The 26,419-nt window shown below is 38.3% G+C and overlaps 1 protein-coding gene across 1 annotated transcript in view; it reads left to right on the forward strand.

The window, feature by feature from the left end:
• Morc4 (MORC family CW-type zinc finger 4) overlaps nt 1-26,419 on the forward strand; it is a 54,485-nt gene that overhangs the window by 19,297 nt on the left and 8,769 nt on the right. The window contains exons 8-14 of the mRNA XM_070039971.1: nt 1,188-1,307; nt 3,025-3,125; nt 13,039-13,137; nt 16,042-16,170; nt 18,391-18,459; nt 18,899-18,950; nt 20,309-20,484. Coding sequence (XP_069896072.1) covers nt 1,188-1,307; nt 3,025-3,125; nt 13,039-13,137; nt 16,042-16,170; nt 18,391-18,459; nt 18,899-18,950; nt 20,309-20,484 — 746 coding nt within the window. The remainder of the gene's footprint in view (nt 1-1,187; nt 1,308-3,024; nt 3,126-13,038; nt 13,138-16,041; nt 16,171-18,390; nt 18,460-18,898; nt 18,951-20,308; nt 20,485-26,419) is intronic.

The following is a 26,419-nucleotide window of genomic DNA, read 5'->3' on the forward strand; positions in this document are numbered from 1 at the left end:
CAATAACATTAAAAATATCCTCAGCCTGTTGCAACAATGAGAAGTACAAGTTGTCATGTCAAAAACGAGCTTTACAACGTTGGTGGGGGGAGGGGGGGGAGGCTGGGAAGGGATGTGAAGGGTAAACAAAGGAGGAGGCTGCAATGCTTGATAAGAAATGTACGCATTATCCTGCCCATGTAATTGTAACCCCTCTGTACAGTGTGTTCACAAAAATAAATAAATAAATAAAAACATCCTCAGCTTTTTCTGAGCGATCAGGCTTGATAATCTCAGCTGTAGGGATAATTCACTATAATCCATATAACACTTTGTTGTATTCCATTGATTCAAATAGTATATTGATTAGAAATTGTCATTCTTTTTGGCTATAATGTATTTTATTGCTATACAGGTCTAAGTTTAGTCTTTGATAGAGTTAGGAGGATACAGACTAATAGGTTTGTTTTTTTGTGATGAGATGTGTTAACAAATTTAACATGAATTTTTGGTGGCCATTTACAAGAGCACTTATTTTCACTCCTATACTCCATTGCAGTGGGAATGGATTCCAGATACTAGAGAAAATTTTGGTATAAACTATATTAATTAGGTCAGTCTTTATTAATTGCTTTTTAAGCAAAAGCAATGTCTTGGAAAGCTCACAGTTCTTAAGTAGTTGTAAACATTGTTCTTTTGATTTATTTTCTGCATCATAGACAAATGCAGCCTCACCCTTATAGGTTTGAGAAAGATACTCAAACTTCTTGCCCAAGCTGGCTCAAACCACAATCTTCCTGATTTCTGCCTTCCAAGTAGCTGGGACTTTGTTTTAATGAAAATACAAAGTTTTCTATCATTCTTTTATGCTTTTTTCATTCTCTTACCATGGTTTTTGAATCAAGTAGGAATCATTAAAAACTCATCATTACTCAAGGCTAGAATTCTACCACTTGAGCCGCAGTTTCACTTCCCGCCTGGGCTGGCTTTGAATCACAGTCCTCACAACTCAGCCTCCTGAATAGGTAGGATTACAGGTGTGAGCCACCAGTGCCCAGCAGGTAAAGTATATTTTTCAGTGATTGCTACATATTTCTGAATGTCCTCTAGAAGGTTTGTATCAATTTATATCCAATGGCATTTGGAGTTTTCTTGCAAAATAATGCAATTTTTTTGTCTGGTGCTTGTATCCTTAATAACTTCCTTAGAATAAACAGGTGAGAATCACTTTTGGATTCTCTTGCAAAAGTAACAACCAGTTTGGAGTGATGATGTACCATAACAATCGGCTCATAAAGTCCTTTGAGAAGGTGGGATGCCAGATAAAGGTGAGTGATTAATATCTCTTTGATGTAGAGGATTGGAAAGAATAAAAGGAGAATTTCAGGTTTGTAAAGTGTACAACTTTATTAATGGTTTCACTTCTATCTTACACTGGTTGTTAAATTCTCATATAGGAATTCTGTGTTACCAGTGAGCTGTTTTGTGTTGCATAAATTCTTGCTGCTTGCTATTCTTCACAAGTTTAGTCAGCCTACAGAATTTACTGAGTGCATTGTTTAGGTATCTACTGTTGAGAAGCAGAGTTAGAATACCAACAGCTTCACTACCTGTATGAACTTATCAGTGAATAAAGTTGCTCTTTACATTATCTTGGAGAGACAAAAATGCATAATGTTAGATCCATAAAATTTGGTCATTGAAGACAGAGATTTGGATCCTTGATTTTTTTTTATGAGCTATGTCTTTTAATTATTTAATATCAGTGTGATTCAGCTTCCTTACCTGTAAATGGAAACAACAGTACTTTTACTTTTTTCTACCTCATAGTTTCAGGGTTGAGAGATTTAAATGGGCCAAATATGTAATATAATTTATATGTCAAACTATATATAATATTTAAGGGTTGTTTTATTTTTTGTTGTTTATTTGTTTTGGTCGTGGGGTATGAACTCTGGGCCTGGGTGCTGTCCTTGAGCTCTTCAGCTCAAGGCAGGCACTCTACCATTTGAGCCACAGCGCCACTTCTGGTTTTCTGGTGGTTAATTGGAGATAAGAGTCTCACAGACTTTCCTGCCCAGGTTGGCTTTGAATCGTGATCCTCAGATGTCAGCCTCCTGAGTAGCTAGGATTACATGCCTGAGTCACTGGTGCCTAGCTTGTTAGAGCATCTTTTGTTTGTATGTATGTGTGTGCCAGTCTTGGAGCTTGAAGTCTGTGTCTGGCTGCCATCCCTGACCTTCTGCTCAAGGCTAGCATTCTGCCACTTAAGCTACAGCTCCAATTCTGGCTTTTTGGTAGTTTATTGGAGGTAAGCGTCTCACAGATTTTCCTGCCTGAATGGCAGGAAAAAATCCTCAGATTCCAGCTTCCTGAGTAGCTAGGATTACAGGGGTGAGCTATCAGTGCCTGGCTACTGTTACATCATTGCTACTGTTATATCATCTGTAAACAACTCATGTTTGTGTGTCAGTCTAATAAGCACCTGGAAACAGTTCCTTCCATTAAAGAATAGATATTTAAAACCCCAAAACTTCTTGCATCAACTTAGAATTAATGATCACTGCAAGTCCGATCCCTTTAGTAATTGTTTTGTGGCCTATGTGGAGAAAATGCTTATTTTAATAGATGAATATGTGTAATGATCACATAACATCTCTAAAAATTTCATTTCAGTTTTCTAGAGCAGTAGTATTTAATCTTGACTTTTGGAATTAAAATTTTTTATTAAATTGAAGTCTTAAAGCAATCATATCAACCAGATGAAAATGGAGGTTGTGTGAGTGGAATAGAGGTAACTATTAAGCCCTGAAGTAACCTAGAGGTCCATAAATCATAGTTTGAATATTTTCTGCCCTAGAATTTCAGTTTCTTGTTCCATGTAGCACTTGCAGTCTTCTGAAGTGTATAAGTGTTTCTCTAGATCTTGATGGCCACTCTGTACTCATGAACATTATGTTAACCTTTCTATGGTTATGTGGAATTGAAAGGAAAGGCCTCTGGCAGTTAACTCTAAAGTGTTGAAATTAATATTTTTCTTCTAAGCCAACTCATGGAGAAGGTGTGGGAGTAATTGGAGTCATTGAGTGTAATTTCCTAAAACCCGTCTATAACAAACAAGACTTTGAGTACAACAAGGAGTACAGGTGAGTCACTTTCAACCTTACGCATTTCTGATAATTTTCTCAGATATGAATCTGTTCTCTGAAACCTCAAAAATAATCAGCCAAATATATTAAATGAAACTTACTTTAAGTCTGTTTTCCAAGATTAGAGATAAAGTGATTTCATTTTCAAAATTAATGTTTGAAGCTTGAAAATATGGAGTCGGTTTAGAAATGATAAAATGAACTCAGGAGTCATTTGCTAATATATTTGTGATAAATTGAAGGTCATTGTTGTTCACCTTAAAGAGACAAATTGATCTGAAATTGTTGAATACACAGTAAGGAAAAATTCTGAAGTTATTACAGACATTTCCTTGAAGCCAGTGAACATTTTTGGGACAGCAAGAAAGACATGATTTCAGGGAAGATCTAGATTTGCCAGGGAAAACCAATAGGTAAGAATCAGAGATCATGTTAGGAGATAGGAATTGTTGAAGCCAGGCTAGAATAGGATTTGAGTTGGAGGTCTAATTCAGTGGTAGTTTATTTGCTGGTATGCAGAAGGCCTGGAGATTGATACTTCCTATGTCTTAGTGACATATGAGTGACAGGAGTATGAAAAATAAGAGTCCTTGATGCCTATGAATGAATGTAGAAATATGCAAATAAGACTTGAATATGTATGAAGTAAAATGGCTCTTTTCAGGAAAATCTGCCTAATAAAAACCAAGGAAGGCTTTACAAAGCAAATTATATTTGAGCTAAACTTAATGGAAAAGTTGGACTATTCAAGGTGGACAAGTAGGGGAATGATATTCTAGGCAGAATTATATGTAGGACAAAATAGGCAAGAGGTGTTCTTCCAATGAATCTTGATCAGAATCACTTCTTTCTTTATTCTCTTTTGTATGATGAATTTGAATGAGATGATCATGGATTATCCAAATATATATTCTGTATATCAGAGTTTATTTTGTTAGACATACAGGATTTCTGTCTTAAGCAGCTTAACTTAAGCTACATATTTTATTAAAAACAATACACTGCTAAATACAGTCTTTTGAGGATTATACATTTTCATTTTTGTCTCGTTCTGTCATCAGTTGTCCATTTTGTTTTTGATGCAGGGGATTTAACATAGGGCCTTACTAATAGTACACAGTCCAGTCTATTACTTTTTGTTTATTTTCTATAAAATGAAAATACATTTAGATAAGGGAGTTTGAAGCTGAGTGTGATGGAGTATACCAGTAATCCCAGCACTCCTCTAGAGGCTGAGGTAGGAAGATTGAGATCAAAGTCAGCCTGGGATATATAACAATACCAGACTTTTTAAAAAGTTCCCTAACAATTTGAGAGATTAGAGAAAATTGTCTGCTGTCACAAACACATCCTATGAATATGATATATATCAAAACAAAAATTATAAAAGAAATACTAGCCATTATACTACTGAAATATCTAGAAATAAATTGTAACTTCATTTTTAATAGTGGTATCAGATTTTAGCTGCCGGTATCAGGATTCAAAATGCAATCAAAGCATATTGTTTGTGGAATCATCAGAGAAGTTCAAGATATAGTTTATTTATTTATTTATTTATTTATTTTGTGAACATACTGTACAGAGGGGTTACAATTACATGGGCAAGATAATGAGTACATTTCTTATCAAGCATTGCAGCCTCCTCCTCTGTTTACCCTTCACATCCCTTCCCAGCTTCTCCCCCCACCCTCCCACCCAATCCCCCCCCCAAAGTTGTAAAGTTCGTTTTCGACATGACAACTTGTACTTCTCATTGTTGCAATGGGTTCACCTGTATCCTTAAACGACTTGTTTTTCCCCATCTCCTCCACAAATTATAACAACATCAAATATAGTGAAAGCAGGGGTTATGCTGTGGGGGAGGGACATACAAAGCAACAAAGAAATAATCTTATAAATGCGTTAGAAACAAATGCATGAAAGAAAAAAAACATTTATATACATATCTAAGGGTTCATTTTCCTAACATCACATTATCTGACCTTTTCTGCTTGTCTCATACATATACTAGATATTGCAAATAAGGGAAACCATAGGACCTATGTTTCTTTGGGCTTGGCTTACTTCACTTAATATAATTTTTTCCAAGCCTTTCCATTCCTAACAAAAGAGGCAATGTCATTCTTTCTGATGGAGGCATAGAATTCCATTGTGTATATATACCACATTTTCTTGATCCGTTCATCTACTGTGGGGCATCTGGGTTGGTTCCATATCTTAGCTATGGTAAATAATGCTGCAATAAACATAGTTGTGCTGGTAGCTTTAGTGTGGTCTTGTTTGTAAACATTTGGGTAAATGCCCAAAAGTGGGATTGCTGGGTCATAGGGGAGCTCTATGTGAAGTCTTTAGAGGAACCTCCATACTGCTTTCCAAAGTGGTTGAACAAGTTTACACTCCCACCAACAATGAAGTAAGGTTCCCTTCTGTCCACATCCCCTCCAGCATCTGTTGTTGTTAGAGATCTTGATTTTTGCCATTCTAACTGGGGTGAGGTGATATTTCAATGTTGTTTTGACTTGCATTTCTTTTATGGCTAGGGAGGTTGAGCATTTCTTCATGTGTCTATTGGCCATCCTTCTTTCTTCTTCAGAGAAGTTTCTCTTTAAGTCTTGCGCCCACTTATTTATTGGGCAGTTGTTTCTTTGAGGATTTGTTTTTGGGGGATTTAATTTTTTGAGTTCCAAGTATATTTTAGATATGAGACCCTAGTCCGTTGTATGGCTAGTGAAGATCTTCTCCCAATCCGTGGGCTTTCTATTGATCTTGCTAGCTATGTTCTTTGCCATGCAGAAGCTCTGCAACTTCATGCATTCCCATTTGTCCAACCTTTCTTTGATTTGTTGTGTTTCTGGGTCTCTATTAAGAAAATTTCGGCCTGCGCCAAGGAAACCTAGGGTTTCTCCTATTCCATCCTGTAATGTTTTCAGAGTGTCTGCTTTGACTCCGAGGTCTTTGATCCATTTGGAGTTTGATTCTGGTGCAGGGTGATATATAAGTATCTAGCTTTAGTTTTCTACAAGTAGTTAACCAATTTTTCCAGCACCATTTACTGAAGAGGCTGTCTTTCTTCCCTTCTGTTTTTTTAGCTCCCTTATCGAAGATTAGATGGCTATAGGTCTGTAGGTTCATTTCTGGGTTTTCAATTCTATTCCATTGGTCCTGAGGTCTGTTCTTGTGCCAGTACCAAGCTGTTTTGATTAGTATGGCTTTATAGTAGAGTTTGAAGTTTGGTATTGATATTCCTCCAGCAGTGTTCTTTCCATTGAGGAGCGTTTGCTATTCGGGGTCTTTTATTGTTCCATATGAATTTTTGGATTGCCTCTTCTATTTTCTTAAAAAATGAGGTTGGAATTTTGATAGGTATTGCATTGAATTTGTAGATAGCCTTGGGAAGTATTGCCATTTTCACGATGTTAATCTTTCCAGTCCAGGAGCATGGGAGGTTTTGCCATTTTCTGAGTTCTTTTTTGATTTTCAAGATATAGTTTTATTTATTTTTTGGGGGGGGGGTCTGGTCGTGGGGCCTGAACTCTGGACCTGGGCACTGTCCCTCAGCTCTTCAGCTCAAGGCTAGGCTAGCACTCTACCACTTGAGCCACAGCACCACTTACGGCTTTTTTCTTTTTGCTTATGTGGTGCTGAGGAATCGAACCCAGGGCCTCAGTCATGCAAGGCAAGCGCTCTACCACTGAGCCACCTTCCCAGCCCTCAAGATACAGTTTTAAGGACCTTACTATGTTGATGATTATAGATTGTCATACTTAGGAAACAGATTAAGAAAGTATTACAATGGCTAATGGGTCAGTCAAAATCTTAACTGGTATGGTGTAGCAAAAACTGTCATGGTAGAATAAACGAAGGGATTGGGACAGAAAGTATGACATAGGATATGTCTTAAGGCACAAGAATACAAGATTGAGAAAAGAGTAGAAAGGGAATTCCAGCATGGAATTATAACATGAGCTAAGGTAACAATATGGGAAAGGGAAATAAAGAAAATGTAACTGGAATGAAATAATATCAAGTTAGATGGACAGGTGAGGGGCACATGATTGGCAAAACATTTTCTGAGATGGGCCAGAAGATAAGTATTTTGGCTTTTGTTGGCTATATCATCTTTTTCACAGCTATTCAGTTCTGCCGTAGAATAAAAGCAAATATGGACACTTAGTAAAGGGATGAGCATTGCTATGTCCAAGTATAATTTTGTTGACAAAGCCAGGCAATGAGTGGAATTTGCCTCCCAGGCTGCAGTTACCTAACTTAGACCATCATTCCTCAGATTACACATAGCAAGCTCATAGGGGAGCCATAAGATAATTTTAATTTTTTGTGGGAAATACAGTGATAGTCAACTTCTGTCTATAAATAATAGAAAGTGTCTTCTATTGTTGTAACAAATTACCACAAATGTAGTAGCTTAAAACAATACTATCTTACTATCTTAATGCAGATCTTGTTGGAGCTAAAATCAAGGTGTTGGCGGACTGCATTCCTTTCTGAAGGCTCTAGGGTAGAATCCATTTCCTTGCCTTTTCCAGCTTCTAGAGGCTGCCAGCATTTGTTGGCCCAAGGCCATCTTTTCCAACTTCAGAGTCAGTGTTCTCCTCATATTGCATCATTCTAGTACCTTGCTTTTTCCTTCTGTGATTGTGATTCTTCTTCCCTATTCAACTTTTTAGGATCCCTGTAATTAAATTGGGTAATTTTTGATAGCCTTATTTTTAGACCAGTTGATGAATAACCTTAATTCCATATGCAGTCTTAATTCCTCCTATGGTATAACCTAAACATACTTAACTATTTCAATAATTAATTTGTAGACACCTTTGTATGACCATTACTTTATTTTGCTACAATCTGTCCTCTGGTGTCTTAAGATTCACTTCTCACATTTGGAATGAGTTCACCTTGTCCCAGTATCCCCCAAAGTCTCTACCCGTTGCAATATTAATTCAGTCTAAAATCTCAATTAAATGTCATCAGCTCAAAGGTCCCAAATTTATAGATAATCCTCTACATCTTCCATGTGTGGATGTATCTTCACTCTCTCCCTCCCTTCCTTCATTACAAGACTCCAGTTAAAACTGGTAGAGGTAAGAAGGAGTCACATCTAACAAGTCTAGCTAGGCAAATTCCATTACATTATAAAGACTAGCGATCATATTCTAGGGCTTCCGACTACCTTCTGATCTTGAAGCTTTGACTTCTTGGTCTTAGAGTTTACCCTTGAAATTATCTTTGTTCATGCCAGGTAGCATATAATTGCTTCTGAGTAGTTATATTAACCTGTTTCCTGACTAAAGAGTTTTGAAGATTCAGTAAGCTTCTCTCCATCCCTTTTTATCCAAGTTGGAAGCTTTTGTGCTTGCACCATTCTCAAGAACCTTGTAGGTCTTCCTTGTATGTCATGAATGTTCATTCCTTCAACAGGAAGCTATTGACATCTTGCCTAGATAATCCCATTTCTATTCTTGGCTTCAGCTGAGATGACTATGAGTCACTTGCTTAATCTTTCCAAAGATCGTTTTGTGTGACTGAATATTTTGAGCTTTTGACCTTACTGAGATAATACTACAAGGTTCTTCAACTTCACTCTGTGCTATTTTTGTTGAGCACATTTTCCTGACAGTGAATCTCCATAAATTTTTATACCTTTTGCAGTTGGATGGGCTGTGAATTTCCACATCACATCCTGGTTCCCTTTAAGCCCAACAGTTTATTTCTTTCCTCTTGCACTTTACATCAACAGCCTGAGAACACCAGACACCACTGTAGACACATTGCCTGGAGATCTCCTCAAGCTAATGATCAAGTTTCATCATTTACAAGTTGTGCTTTTTACCACTATGTAATAAGGATCTTTTCTCATTTTCCAGTGACATGTTTGTTTTTTTCTGAGCCTTTATTAGCAGTGCTTTTCCATATATCCATTAACGGTCTGTTTACAGTATTATTCTCTTAAGACAATTTGTATTTTCTCCAGATTTTCCACTTCCTTCTGAGTCCTCACCAGTGAACTTTTTGATGTCATATTTCTTTTTTAAATGGGTTGATATTGTACACAATAAGGCATTTCATTATTGCATTCCCATGCCTGCATACAATCTTATTCACCCTACCTCCATTATTCACTCTTATCTCTCACCTTCTTTTCTCTTCCCCTTGTACTTCCCAACTAGTGCCTCCTCTGTTACCATGACTTTGTTTTCTTTTCACTACTACAGATGAGAAAGAATATGCTATACTTACCTTCATGGAACTGGCTTATTTTATTGAACATTTCCATTCATTTTCCAGTAAATTATATCATTTTATTCTTAACAATTGAGTAAAAGTCCATTACGTATATATGTCACTTTTTTTTTCCTTCCTTCCCCCTTTTAGTTCTGGAGTTTTGAACTTGGTCTCACACTTGTTAGGCAATTATGCTGCCAGCCATTTTTATAGCTTTAGTTATTTCTGATAAGGGTTTTACATTTTTTTGTACAGGACAGCCTGGACCACGATCCTTCTATTTACCCTTCTGTATAGTTGAGATGATAGGTGTAGACCATCATACCCAGCTTTTTTGTTGAGGTAAAGTCTTGCTAACTTTTTACCTGGCTATCCTTAAGTTGCAGTCCTTTTGATCTCTGCTTTCCAAGTAGCTGGGGTTATAAGCATAAGCCCTCACACCCATCCACATTTTCTTTTTTTTTAATATATTTTTTGGGGGTCTGGTCATGGGTCCTGAACTCTGGGCCTGGGCACTGTCCCTCAGCTCTTCAGCTCAAGGCTAGCGCTCTGCCACTTGAGCCGCAGCGCCACTTCCGGCTTTTTTCTTTTTGCTTATGTGGTGCTGTGGAATCAAACCCAGGGCCTCAGGCATGCAAGGCAAGCACTCTACCACTGAGCCAACTTCTCAGCCCCTACGCACATTTTCTTTTACCATTTGTGCATTGATGGACACATAGACTGATTCTATAATTGCCTTTTGCAGCATCTATATTTCTATTAACAGTTAACTTACTGAAATTAGGCTTTTTAATATTTCTAAAAATTATTCCAGCCTCTGCTAACTTTCCATTGAAAGATAGTCCCATCATTTTAGGTATTTGTTTTAGTAGCATCCCATTTCTAGGTACCAAACTGCTATACTTTTTGTTAGATCATTTATTTGTGAATGTAGGTTTAATCCATTTAAAGTAATCACAAGGAAAATTATTTGATATCTGCTATTTGTTTCATAACTACCCTGTCCCTCATTTCATACATTACATCCCACCCCAATCCCCCCCCCCCCAAGAACTGGGCTTTGAACTCAGAGCTTCGTGCTTGCTTGGCCAGTGTTCTGCCACTTGAGCCAGTCTTCCAAGCTGTTCTTGTTGGTTATTTCTGCCTGGGCTGGCATTAAACTGTAGTACTCTGGATCTCTGCCTTCTGGGTACCTATGATTGCAGGCTTGAGCCATCTGTAACAAGCTACATTGCTCTCTTTTTGTGTTAAATTTTTTTTTTTGGTCGGTCGTGGGGCTTGAACTCTGGGCATGGGTGCTGTCCCTGCGCTCTTCAGCTCAAGGTGAGCACTCTACCACTTGAGCCACAGCGCCACTTCGGGTTTTCTAGTAGTTTATTGGAGACAAGAATATCATGGACTTTCCTGCCCGGGCTGGCTTTGAATCTCAATCCTCAGATCTTAGCCTCCTGAGTAGCTATGATTACAGGTGTAAGCCACCAGCGCCCAGCTAATTGGTATTTTTTTATAGTGAAATGTTTAAATTCCTTTCTAATTTATTTTTCTGTATATTTTTGTACTAGTTGGTTTTTTGTGGTTATCATATTTTTTCTCTCTTATCCTTCTGTACCTCCACGATACCTGTGTTATACCACTAATGGTGTCCCAAAGGTGCCTGCGGCTCCACTCACTGTTCAATTTTTTTTTGTTCCTTAGTCTCAATAATTAATTTCTTCAGGCTTATTTATTGGTCCTATTGTCTGCTCAAATCTGCCTTTGAATCCCTCTAGTGAATTGTTCATTTTGGTTTTTGTATTTTTCAACTGTAGACTTACCATTTTCTTGATTTCCTTCACATTTGCATTTGGCTCTTTGAACGTCCTTAAGATAGTTGTTTTAAAGTCTTTGGTAGGATCAACTTCATACAATTTCTGTTGAATTTATTTTTTCCTTCGAGTGAGCCATACTTTCCTGTTTCTTTGCACTGTGATTGTCGTTGTTGTTGAAAGCTGGACAGTTGAAGCTAATAACATGTCAACACTGAAAAACATTCCCTTATTATCCCATGGTTTGTTTGTATTTCTGTAAACTGTCTTTCTGCTAGGAATCGGATTAAAGGGCAAACTTTAGGTCTTCACACTTCCTTTCAGAATTCACAGCGACTTTCTAATTTTCCACATACATGTGATTGCTTTTGAATCTTAGTTTACATCTGGCTCCCAAAACAAAAAAAAAAGAGAGAAATGAAAAAAGATAAGCAAGGTACCATTTCTTTGAATCCTTTAGACATTGGTTAAGCTGGAAGATGACAAGCTTGTAATAACGGAGGAAATGCAGTAAATTGGCCACTTGCCTTTTATATACTGTGAACAGAAATAGCAGTGGGTGATAAGCGCACGTCCCATGTTTGTAGGATAGCCTCCCATTTGCTTTCCTACAAGGTGCTCCTTGAACACATCCAGCTTTGCCTGTCATGGCAAAGCTGCCATGACAGTGAATAAAATTAACCACAGTTTGCCATCTTAAGAGTTCCACAATACTTAGGCAGATTCTGCTAATGCAGTTGTTGTCTAGGCAAGGAGACAGATTCTATATGCTTCATACACTGCCATTGTCCTGGCCTATCCAATGTAAGTAAAGTAGAGGTGTGAAAGTTATTGTTTGAACTCATGGACTCATGCTTGCTAAGCAAGTGCTCTAGCCTCATGTTCAGCCCATTTTTCCTTTAGTTTATTTTTCATATAAGGTCTCATGATTTTGCCTACACTGGCCTTGGACCACAGTCTTCCAACCTATTTTTTCCAGTAGCTGGAATTACAAACACATATTACAATGTTTGGTTTATTGGTTAAGATAGAGTCTCTCTAACTTTTCACCCAGACTGGCCTTGATCCACAATCCTCTTGATTTCTACCTTGTAAGTAGCAAAGAATAGCTTGATTAACAGGTGTTTGCCATTACATCCTACCTGGAAGAGTTATTCTTAAGGAGAGAATAGGTCTGCAAAAACTTTGAAGAACAATCCAGAGTACAAAGATGTTTTGTAATTCTAAATTTGTAATGTTCCAGCTGTATATAGCTCTACATTAAGTTGTAATGTTATGATATAGAATTAAAAAGGAATAGTTAATTAGACAAAGCTAGAATTCAGATACAGCCTTCAATAGTAGCTGTGTAGTAGAATATTTGCAGGAACTTTTTTTCTTACTACAACTACTACTGCTATAGTTAGCATTTGGCAACAGAGGAACTGCATTGATATATGAAGCTAATACTTGATGGATTTATCATAGGATATAGTATTTGGTCCTCTGATTTTAACTTGATCCTGAATTCTTCACCTGTTACCATCTGACAAATCAATGCCTATCAGTGTAAAATATTTGGTTTTGTCCTAGCTCTGCATTTTGGTGCTCTGCCATAGACTCTATGCCATAGTTTATTCTATGATTCTACATGTGCCAAAAGTTTGCAGAACCCTGCTTTCTAGGCTAGTTCTAGTGACAATTTTGACTTTTCAACCAAAATGATTACAATACGCAGTTTTCAGAGCAGTGTACATCCATCTTAGTTTCTTAAGGAGTACATGTTGAAAACTGCCTAATATTCTAAATGGTTAGCCTCTGTAAATGGGAACTTGTTTTCAACAAGTGCTGTGCTTTGACATATTTCCTGTATTTTCTTTCAGATCAACAATAAGTGCCCTTGCTCAGAAGCTGAATGCTTATTGGAAGGAAAAGACATCTGAAGGGAATTTTGAGTTCTTCCCTATAGCCAGAATAGTACCGTGAGTAATAAAATGCATGAATCTTGATACATTGAATTGAAGCCCCTTTGTGCAACTGCTTAAAAATAATACAAAAATAAGGTAAAATGCATGAAAGCATAAGGAGTCTTGTCCTTGCATAAAGTCAAAGGAACAAGGATAAAATGACTTTTGCATCAGGAAGTTTTATTAATTAAAATAAGAAAGCATATTTACTAATTATATCGTATTCTAAACTTCCTAATTCTGTTTTCATACTTTTGTGTTTGAATCATAAATACATGGAAGTTTAAGTAGTTAGTTTAGTTGAGACAGAGTGGCGTTATGGAAGACCATGGATGCTAAAATCACTGCCCTCTGGGATGAAAAAGTCTAGATTTGTTTCTGAATATTTGGGTGAATTTTGGTAAGTTTCTTCACTATCTCAGTGTATTGAATTAGGTGGCATATTTAGCATACTGCTTGGCATAGAGAAACTGTCAAATATCTCAATAAACTTTGCTTCTCAGGTGGTAGTGTGCCAGCCAATGAGGGAAAACAAGTGTCAGATAGTGAGTTTGAGTGCTGGTCTCAGATACAAAGGAAAAGGTTTCCTTCTCTTTAGTACTACTGAATATTGTTTGTACTGAACTAGTATTTCAAAGTAAAAATAGCATATTACAGAAAAGGTAGAATTAATTGAGAAGAAAGAATTTATTAAGAGAAATAATGGCACCCAGAAGAAGATAAAATGCCCTAGTAGATTAGGAAAGGGCAGTGCAGAGTAGACTGAGTAACAACACATACACCACTAGCTGTACCACAATCAAGACAAAAATTACAAAGATTACAGTGCCCTCACTTGTTCAGGGGGAGGCATCTGTATAACAAATATATGATGTAAAATTTTGTTTCAAATGCAACCTGATTGCTGTATGTTTGTTTCTGCCTCATTCTAAAGATCTCGGCTCATGTCTATCCTCTCTGGTTTAAAAAAAAAAACAACTGAAATGAAGACAAGGTACTTTGCTTGCCCTTTCAAGTTAGTAATGATTAATCCAGTCACACATGTTCATATACTGCTAGAGAATGTATATGCTAGAGGTAACAATTTTAGTAATTTAGTACTTAAATTTAGTACTTAAATGCCAAGCATTTTTAATTCTTTATGTATAGTCATTTGTTGAGTAATCACAATAACCTTGCATATACACAGATACTACTGGAGAGACACAGATGCTACTATTTGTCTATATACAGAAGGAATGTGGTATACCTGTATACCTAAGGTTCAAATATAGGCATTCTGGCCCCTAAACTTCCATTCCTCTAGAGGGATACGGGGAGGGGAATATAGTACAGCTCCCTTAACCCCTCCTTATAGTACAGCTCCCTTAACCCCTCCCTTCTTTTTTTATTGCAAGCATTAGTTCAAAATCTCTCTTGTCTTCCTGTATTGAAGGGCCTACTGTGGTCTGCGTAGAATCTAAATTGGAGAGTTGTGTTTTTCCCTGAGAGAATAATATTGGCATCTTTCTGGAAGACAGGCTTCCATGCAGGACCATGTGGAACCAAAACTATGACCTTTCTTCTCTCCTCTATTACTGCTGAAGCTGCTGCTTACAGGCTCTGGCTGTGAAAAACACAATGGCTGTGTGGTAATATTCAGACAGCAGAGGTCAGGCCTGAGCCTAGATCTGAAAAGCTGCAAGTCTAAGAGAAAGCTCTAGGACTGAAATCTTATGTGAAGTGCCTTTTGCAAAATCAATTTTTAAAAAGAGGACATTGTATTTGAGTGGTAAAATTATGAATGCCTTCTATTTTCCTTATATCTTTCTGTGTTTTCCAGTTTTTCCATAAGTGAGATTGTATAAAAGCAGTATAAATGCAATATATACAAAATCTAATGGTGAAATAGGCCCAAGGTGTCCCTCTCTCAGCCTTTCTTGTCCTTTTTTTCTAGCTTTTTCTCTCCTCTGTCTAACCTACCTTTCACATCCTAGCTATTGACTACCTTTACCATGCATGGGCCACCCGTTCACAGAGAAACAAATTCACTTGACAGTATAGGTGGGAATGGGTATACATTTTAAGAGTCAAACTCTGGAAGATTTTGTAATTTAACTTTATGTTGTTGATATGGACTTAACATTTCTAGTTATGAACCATTAGTTTTAGTTCCGAAACTTAAACAAATTTTTATATACTTTTAAAGAATAACTTTGGGTAAAATTTTGACTTTACCAAGTGCTTTTACCAAGTTAATAAATTCTAGAGTTATAAACATCCTATTATTTGCTTAGGACAAAGGTTTTCAAGGTAAGTATTACTGACCTCCATAAATAATGGTATTAAATAATACCTAGTATTTTTCTTTTTCATATTTGGTATAGTTCCATCATTTTGGCCCCTTCTGGGGCTTGAATTCATGACCTCAGTCTCATTCAGCTTGCTCACAGCTGATGCTCTACCATTTGATTCTTGCCTCCAGTCTGGCATTTTGCTAGCTAATTGGGGATGGAATCTCTCTCTCCCTCCTTCCCTCTCTCCTCTTACTCTTCATTTTCTCTTCCCTCTCTCTCTTTTTCTCTCATCTTTCCTCTCTTCCTTCTCTCTTTTTGTCCTCTCCTTTCTATCTCTATCCCTCCATCCTTCTCTTCTCTCTCTGATTTTTCTGCCCATGCTGGCTTTGAACCTCAATCTTCAGATCTCAGCTTCCTGAGTAGCTAGGATTATAGGTGTGAACCACCAGTACCCAGCTCACTCTATCTTTATTTAATCTATGAAATTCAAATTACAAGCATTTTAGACATAAACTATGACATTTCACACATTTTCTATGTGAAACTAATTTGTTTGGTTTTTTACTTGTGGATATGTGTCTTATGTACAACAAAGCAGAGAGCTAGGATGTACACTATCATACTTCTATTTTCCCTCATTCAGGAAGATTCCTGACCAGACATGGGTACAGTGTGATGAATGTCTTAAATGGAGGAAGCTTCCTGGCAAGGTTGATCCCTCTACATTACCCATAAGATGGTTTTGTTACTATAATCCTCATCCAAACTACAGGTAAAGTTGTACATCTTAGTAACATTTCATTTGTTTATATATTCTAAGATACTTCATCTCAAATCTATAGTTTTCAGCCAGGTAATTCTATATATCTCTGGTGCCTCAAGGGATTTCAAATTTGAGAATGATGAGTTGACTTTTTATGTGTCTTCTTTATGGAAACAATGTTAATAGTGCCTATTGTCCATTAAGTACTATATGTCTATGTGTGTGTCTTTCATTTGCCATGTTTTCCTTGTAGCATCCAGCATCCAAATCGTCTATGGATATTGACTTCAATTTAACCATTTTTAATCTGACTTGGCAGTCATAAATGTTCATAGTAAGTGACTGCTTCAGTCCAGATGTAACTTTTTAAAAATTATTTTTTGTAGGATAAATGCTGATAGAAAAAAGGTTCATTTTCCAGGCACTGATGGGTCACACCTGTAATCCTAGCTACTTGGATACTGAGATCTGGACAATGACAGTTCAAAGACCTGGGCAGAAATGTCTGTGAGAAATAAGAAAAGAAATAACCAGGGCTGGGAAGGTGGCTCAGTGGTAGAGCGCTTGCCTTGCATGCATGAGGCCCTGGGTTTGATACCTCAGCACCACATAAGCAAAAAGAAAAAAGCCGGAAGTGGTGCTGAAGAGCACTAGCCTTGAGCTGAAGAGCTGAGGGACAGCACCCAGGCCCAGAGTTCAAGCCCCATGACAAAAAAAAAAAAAAGAAAAGAAAAGAAATAACCAATCCTTTTTGGGTTGGAGGTATGGCTCAGTTGGTAGAGTACTAGCCAGTGAGTGAAAGTGTCAGGTACTGAGTTTCAGTCTTGGACATTAAAAAAAAAAGAGAACCCTGGGCACTGGTGATTCATACCTGTAATCCTAGCTACTCAGGAGGCTAAGATCTCAGGATCATGGTTGAAAGCCAGCCTGGGCAGGAAAGTCCGTGAGACTTTCTAGTAAACCACTCAGAAAACTGGAAGGGGCACTGTAGCTCAAGTGGTAGAGCAATAGCCTTGAGTTGAAGAGCTCAGAAACAGCGCCCAGGCCCAGAGTTCAGGCCCCATCATCACCAACAACAAAAAAGAGAGAAGTTGGGGCTGGGAATGTGGCTTAGTGGTAGAGTGCTTGCCTTGCCCGCATGAATGAAGCCCTGGGTTCAATTCCTCAGTGCCACATAAACAGAAAAAGTCGGAAATGGCACTGTGATTCAAGTGGTAGAGTGTTAGCCTTGAGCAAAAGAAGCTCAGAGACAGTGCCCAGACCCTGAGTTCAAGCCCCAGGACTGGGGGAAAAAAAGAAAAAGTTTGTGATATTCCCATTTCCAAACTAAGAGCGAAAAGCTGGGCTGGAGGAATGTTTTAAGTGATAGAGTACCAGCTGAACATGCCAGTTAAGCAAACATGATGCCTTGAGTTCAAATCCAGTGCCATAAAAGTATAATAGGTCCTCCAGGCCAGGCACCTGTGGCTCCTGCCTGTAATTCTAGCTACTCAGGAGCCTGAGATCTGAGGATCATGGTTCAAAGCCAGACTAGGAAGGAAAGTCCATGAGACACTTACCTCTAATTAACCACCAGAAAACAGAAGTGGCACTGTGGCTCAAATGGTAAAATACTCACCTTGAGCTCAGTCACCGAGGCCCAGAGTTCAGCCCCACAACTGATCAAACCCCCCTCCTCCCCTCCCACCCCTACCACACACACAAAAGGTCCTCCAACTGAGTATGCTATTTAGGGAAAAAGTTTAAAATAGAAAATATTAAATAAGTGAAGTGTAGGTCTATAATCAGTAGGCATTTTCTCTAGTCTTCAGATGTGCCTAGGTACCTTTCCATGTAAAGTAAATGGTGACTATATGAATAGAGTAGGAGATTGGTGCTTGTTTCATTTTTTGAATTCTTTATATTATATGTTTCTACTTAGTCCAAGAGATAACCTTCCAGGCAATAGTTCTAACCTTTACTCGCATAAAATGGGTTTAGTTTCTATTTGTTACTCCTTTTTGTTTATTTTATAGGATCACTTTTGACCATTGAATACATTATCCTAAAATTTTCAATTTTCTTCTTTACATATAGCAAAATTTTGTCCAGTGAGTGGGACACGAACTGAGGATTAAACTGCCCTATCATAATTTAAACTGCTGCCCCATCCTAATTGTAAGAAAAGTTAAGGATAAAATGAAAAACACATTTTGCTTTCAAGAGATGGATTTATTCTCTGTGTTGCAGGAGGTGCTCTGTTCCAGAAGAACAAGAACTCATTGATGAAGACCTATACCTGAGCAAAGCTAAGCAACAGTTGAGTATATATGAGGTGGTGGAATTCATCATAGAGTAGATGGACCTGAGTTTCTCAATAATTTCCTTATTCAGCTCTATGCTCTGCAAATTCTTTATTCCTATTTACTTCTAATCATCTCCTGATATCCTGAATGTTTCCAATTGTCTCCTCCTCTTTCTCTCCACCCCATATAGAATTTGAAAACTATTTAGTAGCATAGGTTAGGAAGAAAGAAAACCTTAGTTATTCAACAAGGCTCACATTATTTCTAATTTGGAATGGACATTATCTCCTAAATCTATCATTGGTACTCCATTTCAAACTGAGATGTTTCATGAATTAACTAAACAGAACTTTTTTGGGGGGCAGATTTTTGCTATGTAGCCCAGTGTGACCTTGATCTCACTATCCTTCTGCCACCACTTCTGGAATCTAAATAGCACTTTTATCTTCTAGAGCTCAAACTATTGAGAAGAAGAAGAAGCCTGTGGAAAATATACACCAACAGGTGAGAGGAAGGTCTGCCCCTTTCTTGTTCTTACATAAAAATTGCCCCAACAGAGGAGAAAGGTTGAAGGAAGCAGCAGTCTTGAAAGCTGCATAGAAATGATAAGGTTTCTTTTTATGGTGTTTTCTTTTTTACTGAATCTTTGAGTTTGTGTTAATCTGTTGTTACTGATGTTCAGATCATCTAAAATATACGAGTCAAATGATTTGATTCCCAGATTTGGATTCAATACTGACTCTGGGCAGTGTGAATATCACATTCAGTGTCACAAAATAGTCCAGGCTGTGTTCTATCCTCATACAGGCTGCTCCTCTTGAGTGTCTGGTTTTCCTGTCTCCTTTCTTTCAGGATTCAGAGATGATTTCTTCCTCTTTTTCTCTTGGGAAGAAGGGTTGGTTCTTTGTGTCCTCACCCCTATCCCTGCTTTCATGCTGGCTGGCTTTGTAAAGACTCTGCTGTTTTGAATTTTCAGGAGCACTGTCTCTCGGACATGGTTGCCCAGCTCCGGACGCTGAAGGGTGCAATAAGGTTGGCCGTCCTTTCAGAGACACTCCTTTCCTGACAGCCACCATAGCACCCATATATCTTCCCTACCCAACCTTGCCTTTCTGCATGCTTTCCCTACTTCCCAAAGTTCTGTTAGTTGCATGTTACATTTACTTTCCACCCTCTTGGTCAGGGTAGGTCAGACTGATGAGGAGAGAGGCAGTTTGATACTAATGCTTCTGATGGCCTGCTCAAACCCAAGCATATGAGCAGTTAGGTTTCAAATACTAATGTCTTAGCTTAATACATGAAGAGATTGGGAACTTTCCTACTGCCCTGTCCTCATTCAGTTTACCTCCCCCCTGTTTTCCTTTATCTGAATCATTCATACTCTCTTTATAAGCTGGCTCTTCCACAAGATCCCAGATGCATGTCTCTGTGAGTGTACTATGAAAATATTAGTCTCTAGCATGCATTTCTCCCAAACCAGCACAGACACTTGCTGCAACGCTTTTTCTCTCCACCCTTACTTTCATCACAGACCTCAGAAGAATGAAAACCCAGCCTTAAACTGGGTCACCAGAGGGAAATACAGTGATTGGGGGCCAGGGTTTATGTTGTGGGTGGGATAGGTCTAGGAGCCAATACATGAGTTGAGGGAGGTCTGTGAGTGTCTAGCTGGTAAGGTTAATGACTGAACGTGCCTGAGTTCAGTGTTCTGATGTACATTGCTGTGTACTGTTTGTTTCTGTAAGGAACAGTTTGTTTTTATTTGGACAAGCATTCTTTCCTAGCATCACAAGGATTGACTCGTCCTTAAAATTTTTGTGTTTGATTTTGAGATTTTTATGAAATCTTTCTTTATTTGCTAGGTATTTAGCAATCCACCAAAGATTCCTCCTGTTCAAGATATGGCTGGATTTAATGCCAAGATAAGTGGATTTGAGAGAATGGATAGTCCTCGCCTACTTCTAACTGCTGAAGATGAAAGCAGATTACCTGCTCTTCAACTTAAACCTCTGGATCCAAGTGTTTTTCATTTTCCCAGGTGACTAAAAAACATTGTCTTTTGTCAGTGGGAAGCTGCATGGTCTGTTTTCCTGTAGAGTAAGTTGATCTGTTCTGTTTATATTTGTCCTCAGCCACATCATAACATTCACAAGGAAAGGCATAGTTTTAGGTTGCTAGAATGGTCTGTTTGGGCCCTTAATTTTACTGTGGCACAGCTGATATGTCAAGTGTATGTATTTTGAAGTGATCCTTTGCTGAAGTTCTTTACGTATTAGGTGTTTAGGTAATGTTGAGAATTGTACAAGTGAAATAACAGGCATAGTAACTCTTAGAAAACTAAAGTGCATTATAAATAAAATAACATAGACAAGCACTGTTCCATCCTTGAGTCTTTAGAGGATTTGTAAGACCTAGCACACGCTGGTCGTGTATAAAAATAGCTAGTAGAAATTTGTGCTATTACGTAAGTGTTACCACATTGTTCTTTCTCTTTGAGTATATTAGGAAAGATTTTAGTCTTGAGCTTTATACTTCTTCATCTTCTAGCACCTCACCAGTGTTATTTTGTGGGTCCTTATAAGAGAAAACAGCATAAGGATTCATTTTTTTTTAAATACCAGGAGTATCTAAAATTCTAAAGGATAGGACTACACTCACAGTGCCACAAAAATGGACTCAGTACTCCATTTCATGATTCCTTGCTTTCTACTCTGCTGTGCTTCTCACCCTGGCAGTTGCTCTGTAATAGTAGAAACTTCTATACTTGTCAATAGTTTGACCTTTATATACTGAACTTGCAAGTGCCCCTTTTTAGTTTGTCTTCTTAAATGTATATTAGACTACATTATTAGGTAAGTTTTAGATAAGTGTTACTGGTTCTTTACATGTTGGTTTCTTCTTAATGTCTTTGTAGCTTCTTATCTAGCTATACAATTGTACAGGTTGTAAGTCCTCTGTTCAGTGAGTCTTCCACAAATAAGCCAGGTAAATAATGGAGGAATCTCAAGACCCTCTGAACTTGAGTGCATAGTCTCAAGAGGAAGTAAGCTTTTAGGAATAAAGATAATAAACACTTTGTTTTGACAGTGCTAGAGTTTGAACCCAGGGCCTTGTGACTGCTAGGCTGGCTCTCTACTACTTACACACTTCCAGCTTAGCTTTTTGCTGGTTATTTTGGAAATGGAATCTCCAAACTTTTCTTTTATTTCTTTTTTTAGTCAGTCATGGGAGTTCAACTCTTGGCCTGGGCACTGTTCCTCAGTTCTACCACTTGAGCCACAGCCCCACTTCTGGCTTTTTTCTGCTTATGTGGTGCTGAGGAATCAAATCCAGGGCCTCATGCATACGAGGCAAGCACTGTACCACAGAGCCAACTTCCAAGCCCCCTCTCCCAGAATATTCTGCCTGGAGGCTAACCTTAAACTGTATTCCTCCAGATCTCATGCCTGCTAGGATTGCAGGCATGAGCTACTGGTGCCTGGCAAAATGAATTAAACTTTTAAAGAGTTAAATGACATTATTGAAAGCAGCTATAATCATGTCTTGGAATATGGTAGGTATTTTTAATGGTTGAGTCATATTGAAGGAGAAATTTATGATTGAAATTTGTATTAAGGGTGTAAATTATAGTCTCGGTATTTTGGGCTTAGCTCTACCCTTTCTCATCTATACTTTTAAAATTCCCATTGTATATATCAGGGGTATACAGTAAGTACCTTGTGTTACTTCTTACCTTGGTCTTTTGGACACTTACCAAGTAATTGCTTTTGAGTCCTTACTGTACTATGGATACTTTTCCCCCCACCCCAGTATTTCTTTTTCAATTCTACAGTGATTTTTTTTTTGGGGGGGGGGCGTAATCCCAGAAGGATTATAAATGGTTATTTGTACATTGTATTTTTTGAGTGCAATACTATAATACATCCATTGGGTGGCATACTTGGTCAGTCTTTATTGGAGTGTTTGTATGAATCTTTAGGAATATTATATCCAGAGTGAGGTTTAGGCCTAGGTAGAGGACAGGTCAAGTACTTTGGCCATTTTTATGTAAGTTTAATTTCTTGTCTCCTTTTTTGATGTTGGGGAGTGAGCACAGGTCCTTGTTCACACTAGGCAAACAACCACTGTGCTACATCCCCAGGCTGTAATTTTAATTTATTGAAAATAAAATTCTTTCAAGAGAAAAAGATACATGATACCTGATGATGCTTATACTGTGTTATGAAAAGTCAGTAAGTGATAATAATTGTGTCATTTTAACTGGGTATCAGTGGCTCATACTTGTAATCCTAGCTACTCAGAAGGCTAATCTAGAGGATTACAGTTTAAAGCCAATCTGAGGAGAAAAGTCCAGTAGACTCCCAACTCCAAAATAACCAGCAAAATGGTGGCTCAAATGGTAGAGTGTGAGCCAAGTTAGCAAGCTGAGCAAGCTCATGGCCCTCAGTTCAATCCTCTATAATGGCAATAGATATGAATGGAATAAATAGGTTTAGTCATGAGTTAGAAAGTGCTCCTTTGGCTGGGCGCTGGTGGCTCATGCCTGTAATCCTAGCTACTCAGGAGGCTGAGAGCTGAGGATCACGGTTCAAAGTCAGCCTGGGCAGGAAAGTCCATGAGATTCTTATTTCCAATAAACCACCAGAAAACCGGAAGTGGCGCTGTAGCCCAAGTGGTAGAGCGCTAGCCTTGAGCTGAAGAGCTGAGGGACAGTGCTCAGGCCCAGAGTTCAAGTTCCATGACCAACAAAAAAAATTTTTTTTACAGAAGGGAAAAGAAAGAGTTGTAGAGGGGGTAACTTTGATCAAAGAGTACATTATATGGATTAAAAGAATACATGTATGGAAATACCACAATGAAGCCTCTTTTATACGATTAATGTTCACTAATTAAAAAAAAGAGAGAGAAAAGAGAGAAAACGCCAGGAGCTGGTGGTAACTTACCTGTATTCCTAGCTACTCAGGAGGATGAGATTTTTTGAAGATCCAAGTTTGAAGCCAGCCTGAGCAGGAAAGTCTGTGAGACTCATATCTCCAGTTAAACACCAAGACAGAAGTATACCTGTGGCTTAAGTAGTAGAGTGTGAGCCTTGAGGTGACAAAACCAAGCAAAAGCATGAGGCCTTGAGTTCAATCCCCAGTCCCGAAAGAGGGGGGGGGGGAAGGGAGGGAGGGAGAGGAAGAAGAATCTGAGAGACAGACATTCATGAAAAGAACATCAGACAAGCTCTTGACCTTCTTCCCACAGAAGCACAAATAAAGAAGCATGTTTTAGGAGAATAAGGTTTGGAAACTTCCATGCATCTGTCATGTACCTCAGCTAACAGGACTGATAGAGAAATTGCTTTTGGTTTCCAGACCCTGCAATTACTGGGCTCTCCTAGGATGACCCTTTGACCTGGGGAGGGCAGCCTCTACCCCCTGTGGGTCCCAATAGGCACTCAAGTTTGTGCCTTTTATTTTCGTTACTTGGGAGAGTTTATAGCACCTTGGGATCCATCAGACACTGGGCCTTTCATAAATGTTTTCAGCAAATTTTCATTTGCAGCCTCCAGTACTGAAAAAATGAGAGAAAGGGAGAGAGAAAGGGACAGAAGGAGAGAAGGAAGGAGGGAGGAAAGAGAGAGAGAGAAGAGAGATTTAGAAATCAAGAGAGTGATACCAGTGTAAAGTTAGTTACCTACTTCAATGAAATAGCCAAGAAATATACCCTTACATTTGTGATCACTAGATTTTTAGAAAGGGTGCCAAGAAGGTTCAAGGGGAGAAAGACAGGGATGGGACAGCTAGTATCTGAATGCAAGCAAATGAAGTTGGATTCCTATCTCACACTGTACAAATAAAGCTAACTCTAAATGGCTCATAGATCTAAATGTAGGAGCTAAAACTAAAACTCTTAGAAGAAAGCATGGCAGTAAATACTTAAGACTTTAGATTAGACTATAGTTTTTTAGATATGACATGAAAAGCTCAAGGAACAATGAAAAATAGTTAAACTTGCCTGCATACAGATTTTTTAAAAAACTTTGAACTGCAAAGGATACTGCCAAGAAAATGACAGGAGTTTGGGTGCCAGAGGCTCACACCTGTATTCCTAGATATTTGCAAGGTAGAGATTGGAAGAAGAATGGTTTGAGGTAAGCCTAGGAAAAAAGTTCATGAGACCTCCTCTTAGAAAAATCTGAGCATGGTAATGTGAGCTTGTCATGTGAGCTACAGAGGGAAGCATAAGGAAGACATGCTCCATGTCAGCCTGGGCAAAAATAAACAGTAAAGTGGCGGCTTTATATCTCAAGTAATAGAAAACCTGGCTAGCAAGCATGAAATCTGACTTCAAATCCCAGAATTGAAGGGGGAAAAAGTGGTAGGAAAGTCAGGTGGTAACATTGCAAATTTGAGGCCAGCCTGGACTACATAGTGAGCGCAAGGCTAGCCTGTATTGTAGCAAGATTCTATATTGAAAAGAACCCCACAGACTGTGAAACCCATTGTGGAAGTATTATACATGATGAGAGAGTAATCTAGAACATATAAAAAGCTATTACAGAGCTGAGGGTTGTGGCTCATACCTGTAATCCTAGCTACTCAGGAGGCTGAGATCTGAGGAGCAGTTCAAAGCCAGCCCGGGCAGGAAAATCTGTGAGTTTATCTCCAATAAACTACTCAGAAAACCGGAAGTAGTGCAGTGACTCAAGCAGTAGAGTGCTCACCTTGAGCTGAAGAGCTGAAAGCCCAGAGTTCAAGCCCCACTACTGACCGCCAAACCCCCCCCCCAAAAAAAAAGCTATTACAGGCCAGGTGTCAGCTATAATCCTAGCTGAGATCTGAGGATCACAGTTCAAATCCAGCCTGGGCAGGAAACTCAGCAAGACTCTTATCTCCAATAAACCACTCAAAAAACCAGAAGTGGCACTGTAGCTCAAGTGGTAGAGCGCTATCCTTGAGCTGAAGAGCTAATGGACAGTGCCTAGGCCCAGAGTCCAAGCCCCATGACTGACCAAAAAAAAGCTATTCACTGATTAAAAAGACAAACAGCTAATTAAGAATGACCAAAAGAGATAGGCAGTTGACTGAAAAACATGAGAAAAGATGATCAGCATCATGCTAGCCATCATGACAATGGAAATCATAACCACAATTACCTTGTATTCCACACCCTCTAGGATGGCTATGATTGAAAAGAAGGATAATAACAAGGATTGGCAAGGATGTGGCAAAATTGGAAGCCTCTTACATTTGAATGGTATTAATGCAAAATGTTGCCACTGCTTTAGAAGAGGCTGGAAATTTAACAAAAATTTAAAAATAGAGGGCTAGGAAGGTGGCTCAGTGGTAGAGTGCTTGCCTTGCATGCATGAGGCCCTGGGTTCGATTCCTCAGCACCACATAAGCAAAAAGAAAAAAAATTAAAAATAGTATATGACCCAGTCATTCCACTTTGAAGTATATACCCGAGAAAACTAAATATATATATATACAAAAACTTATATAAAATATTCATAACAGCATTAGTAACAGTAGCCAAAAAATAGAAGCAATCTAAATGTCTGTTGGTTTATAAAAGTATTAAATATAAAATATGGAATATTCTATGGATATACGTTGTATAGATATGCAATGGAATATTGTTCAGCCATATAAAGGAATTTGGTAGTCACTTTTTGTCACTATAGTGAAATACTTGAGACCAGGTAACTTTATTAAGAAAATATTTACTTAATTCAGTTCAGAAGGCTTAACATCATAGCACCATCATGCTGGCAAAGTCCTGAAGTGGTACCTGGGAAATGACAGACAGGGAGCCTTCATGTCTATCCTCCCCATTGAACTCAATACCAAGTTATAAAAAATGAAATCAGGGTCTTGAACAAAAAAGAAATAAAAGCTTATTAGAAGATTATGTAAGCTGTTGTCTCAGAAAGAAGTATAATCCTGGGGGACAGAGGAGGGTAGCTTTTATAGAAAAGCCCAAGC

The sequence above is a fragment of the Dipodomys merriami genome, unplaced genomic scaffold, assembly GCF_024711535.1.
Source record: "Dipodomys merriami isolate MVZ:Mamm:240054 unplaced genomic scaffold, mDipMer1.0.p SCAF_3, whole genome shotgun sequence".
NCBI classification, from domain to species: Eukaryota; Metazoa; Chordata; class Mammalia; order Rodentia; family Heteromyidae; genus Dipodomys; species Dipodomys merriami.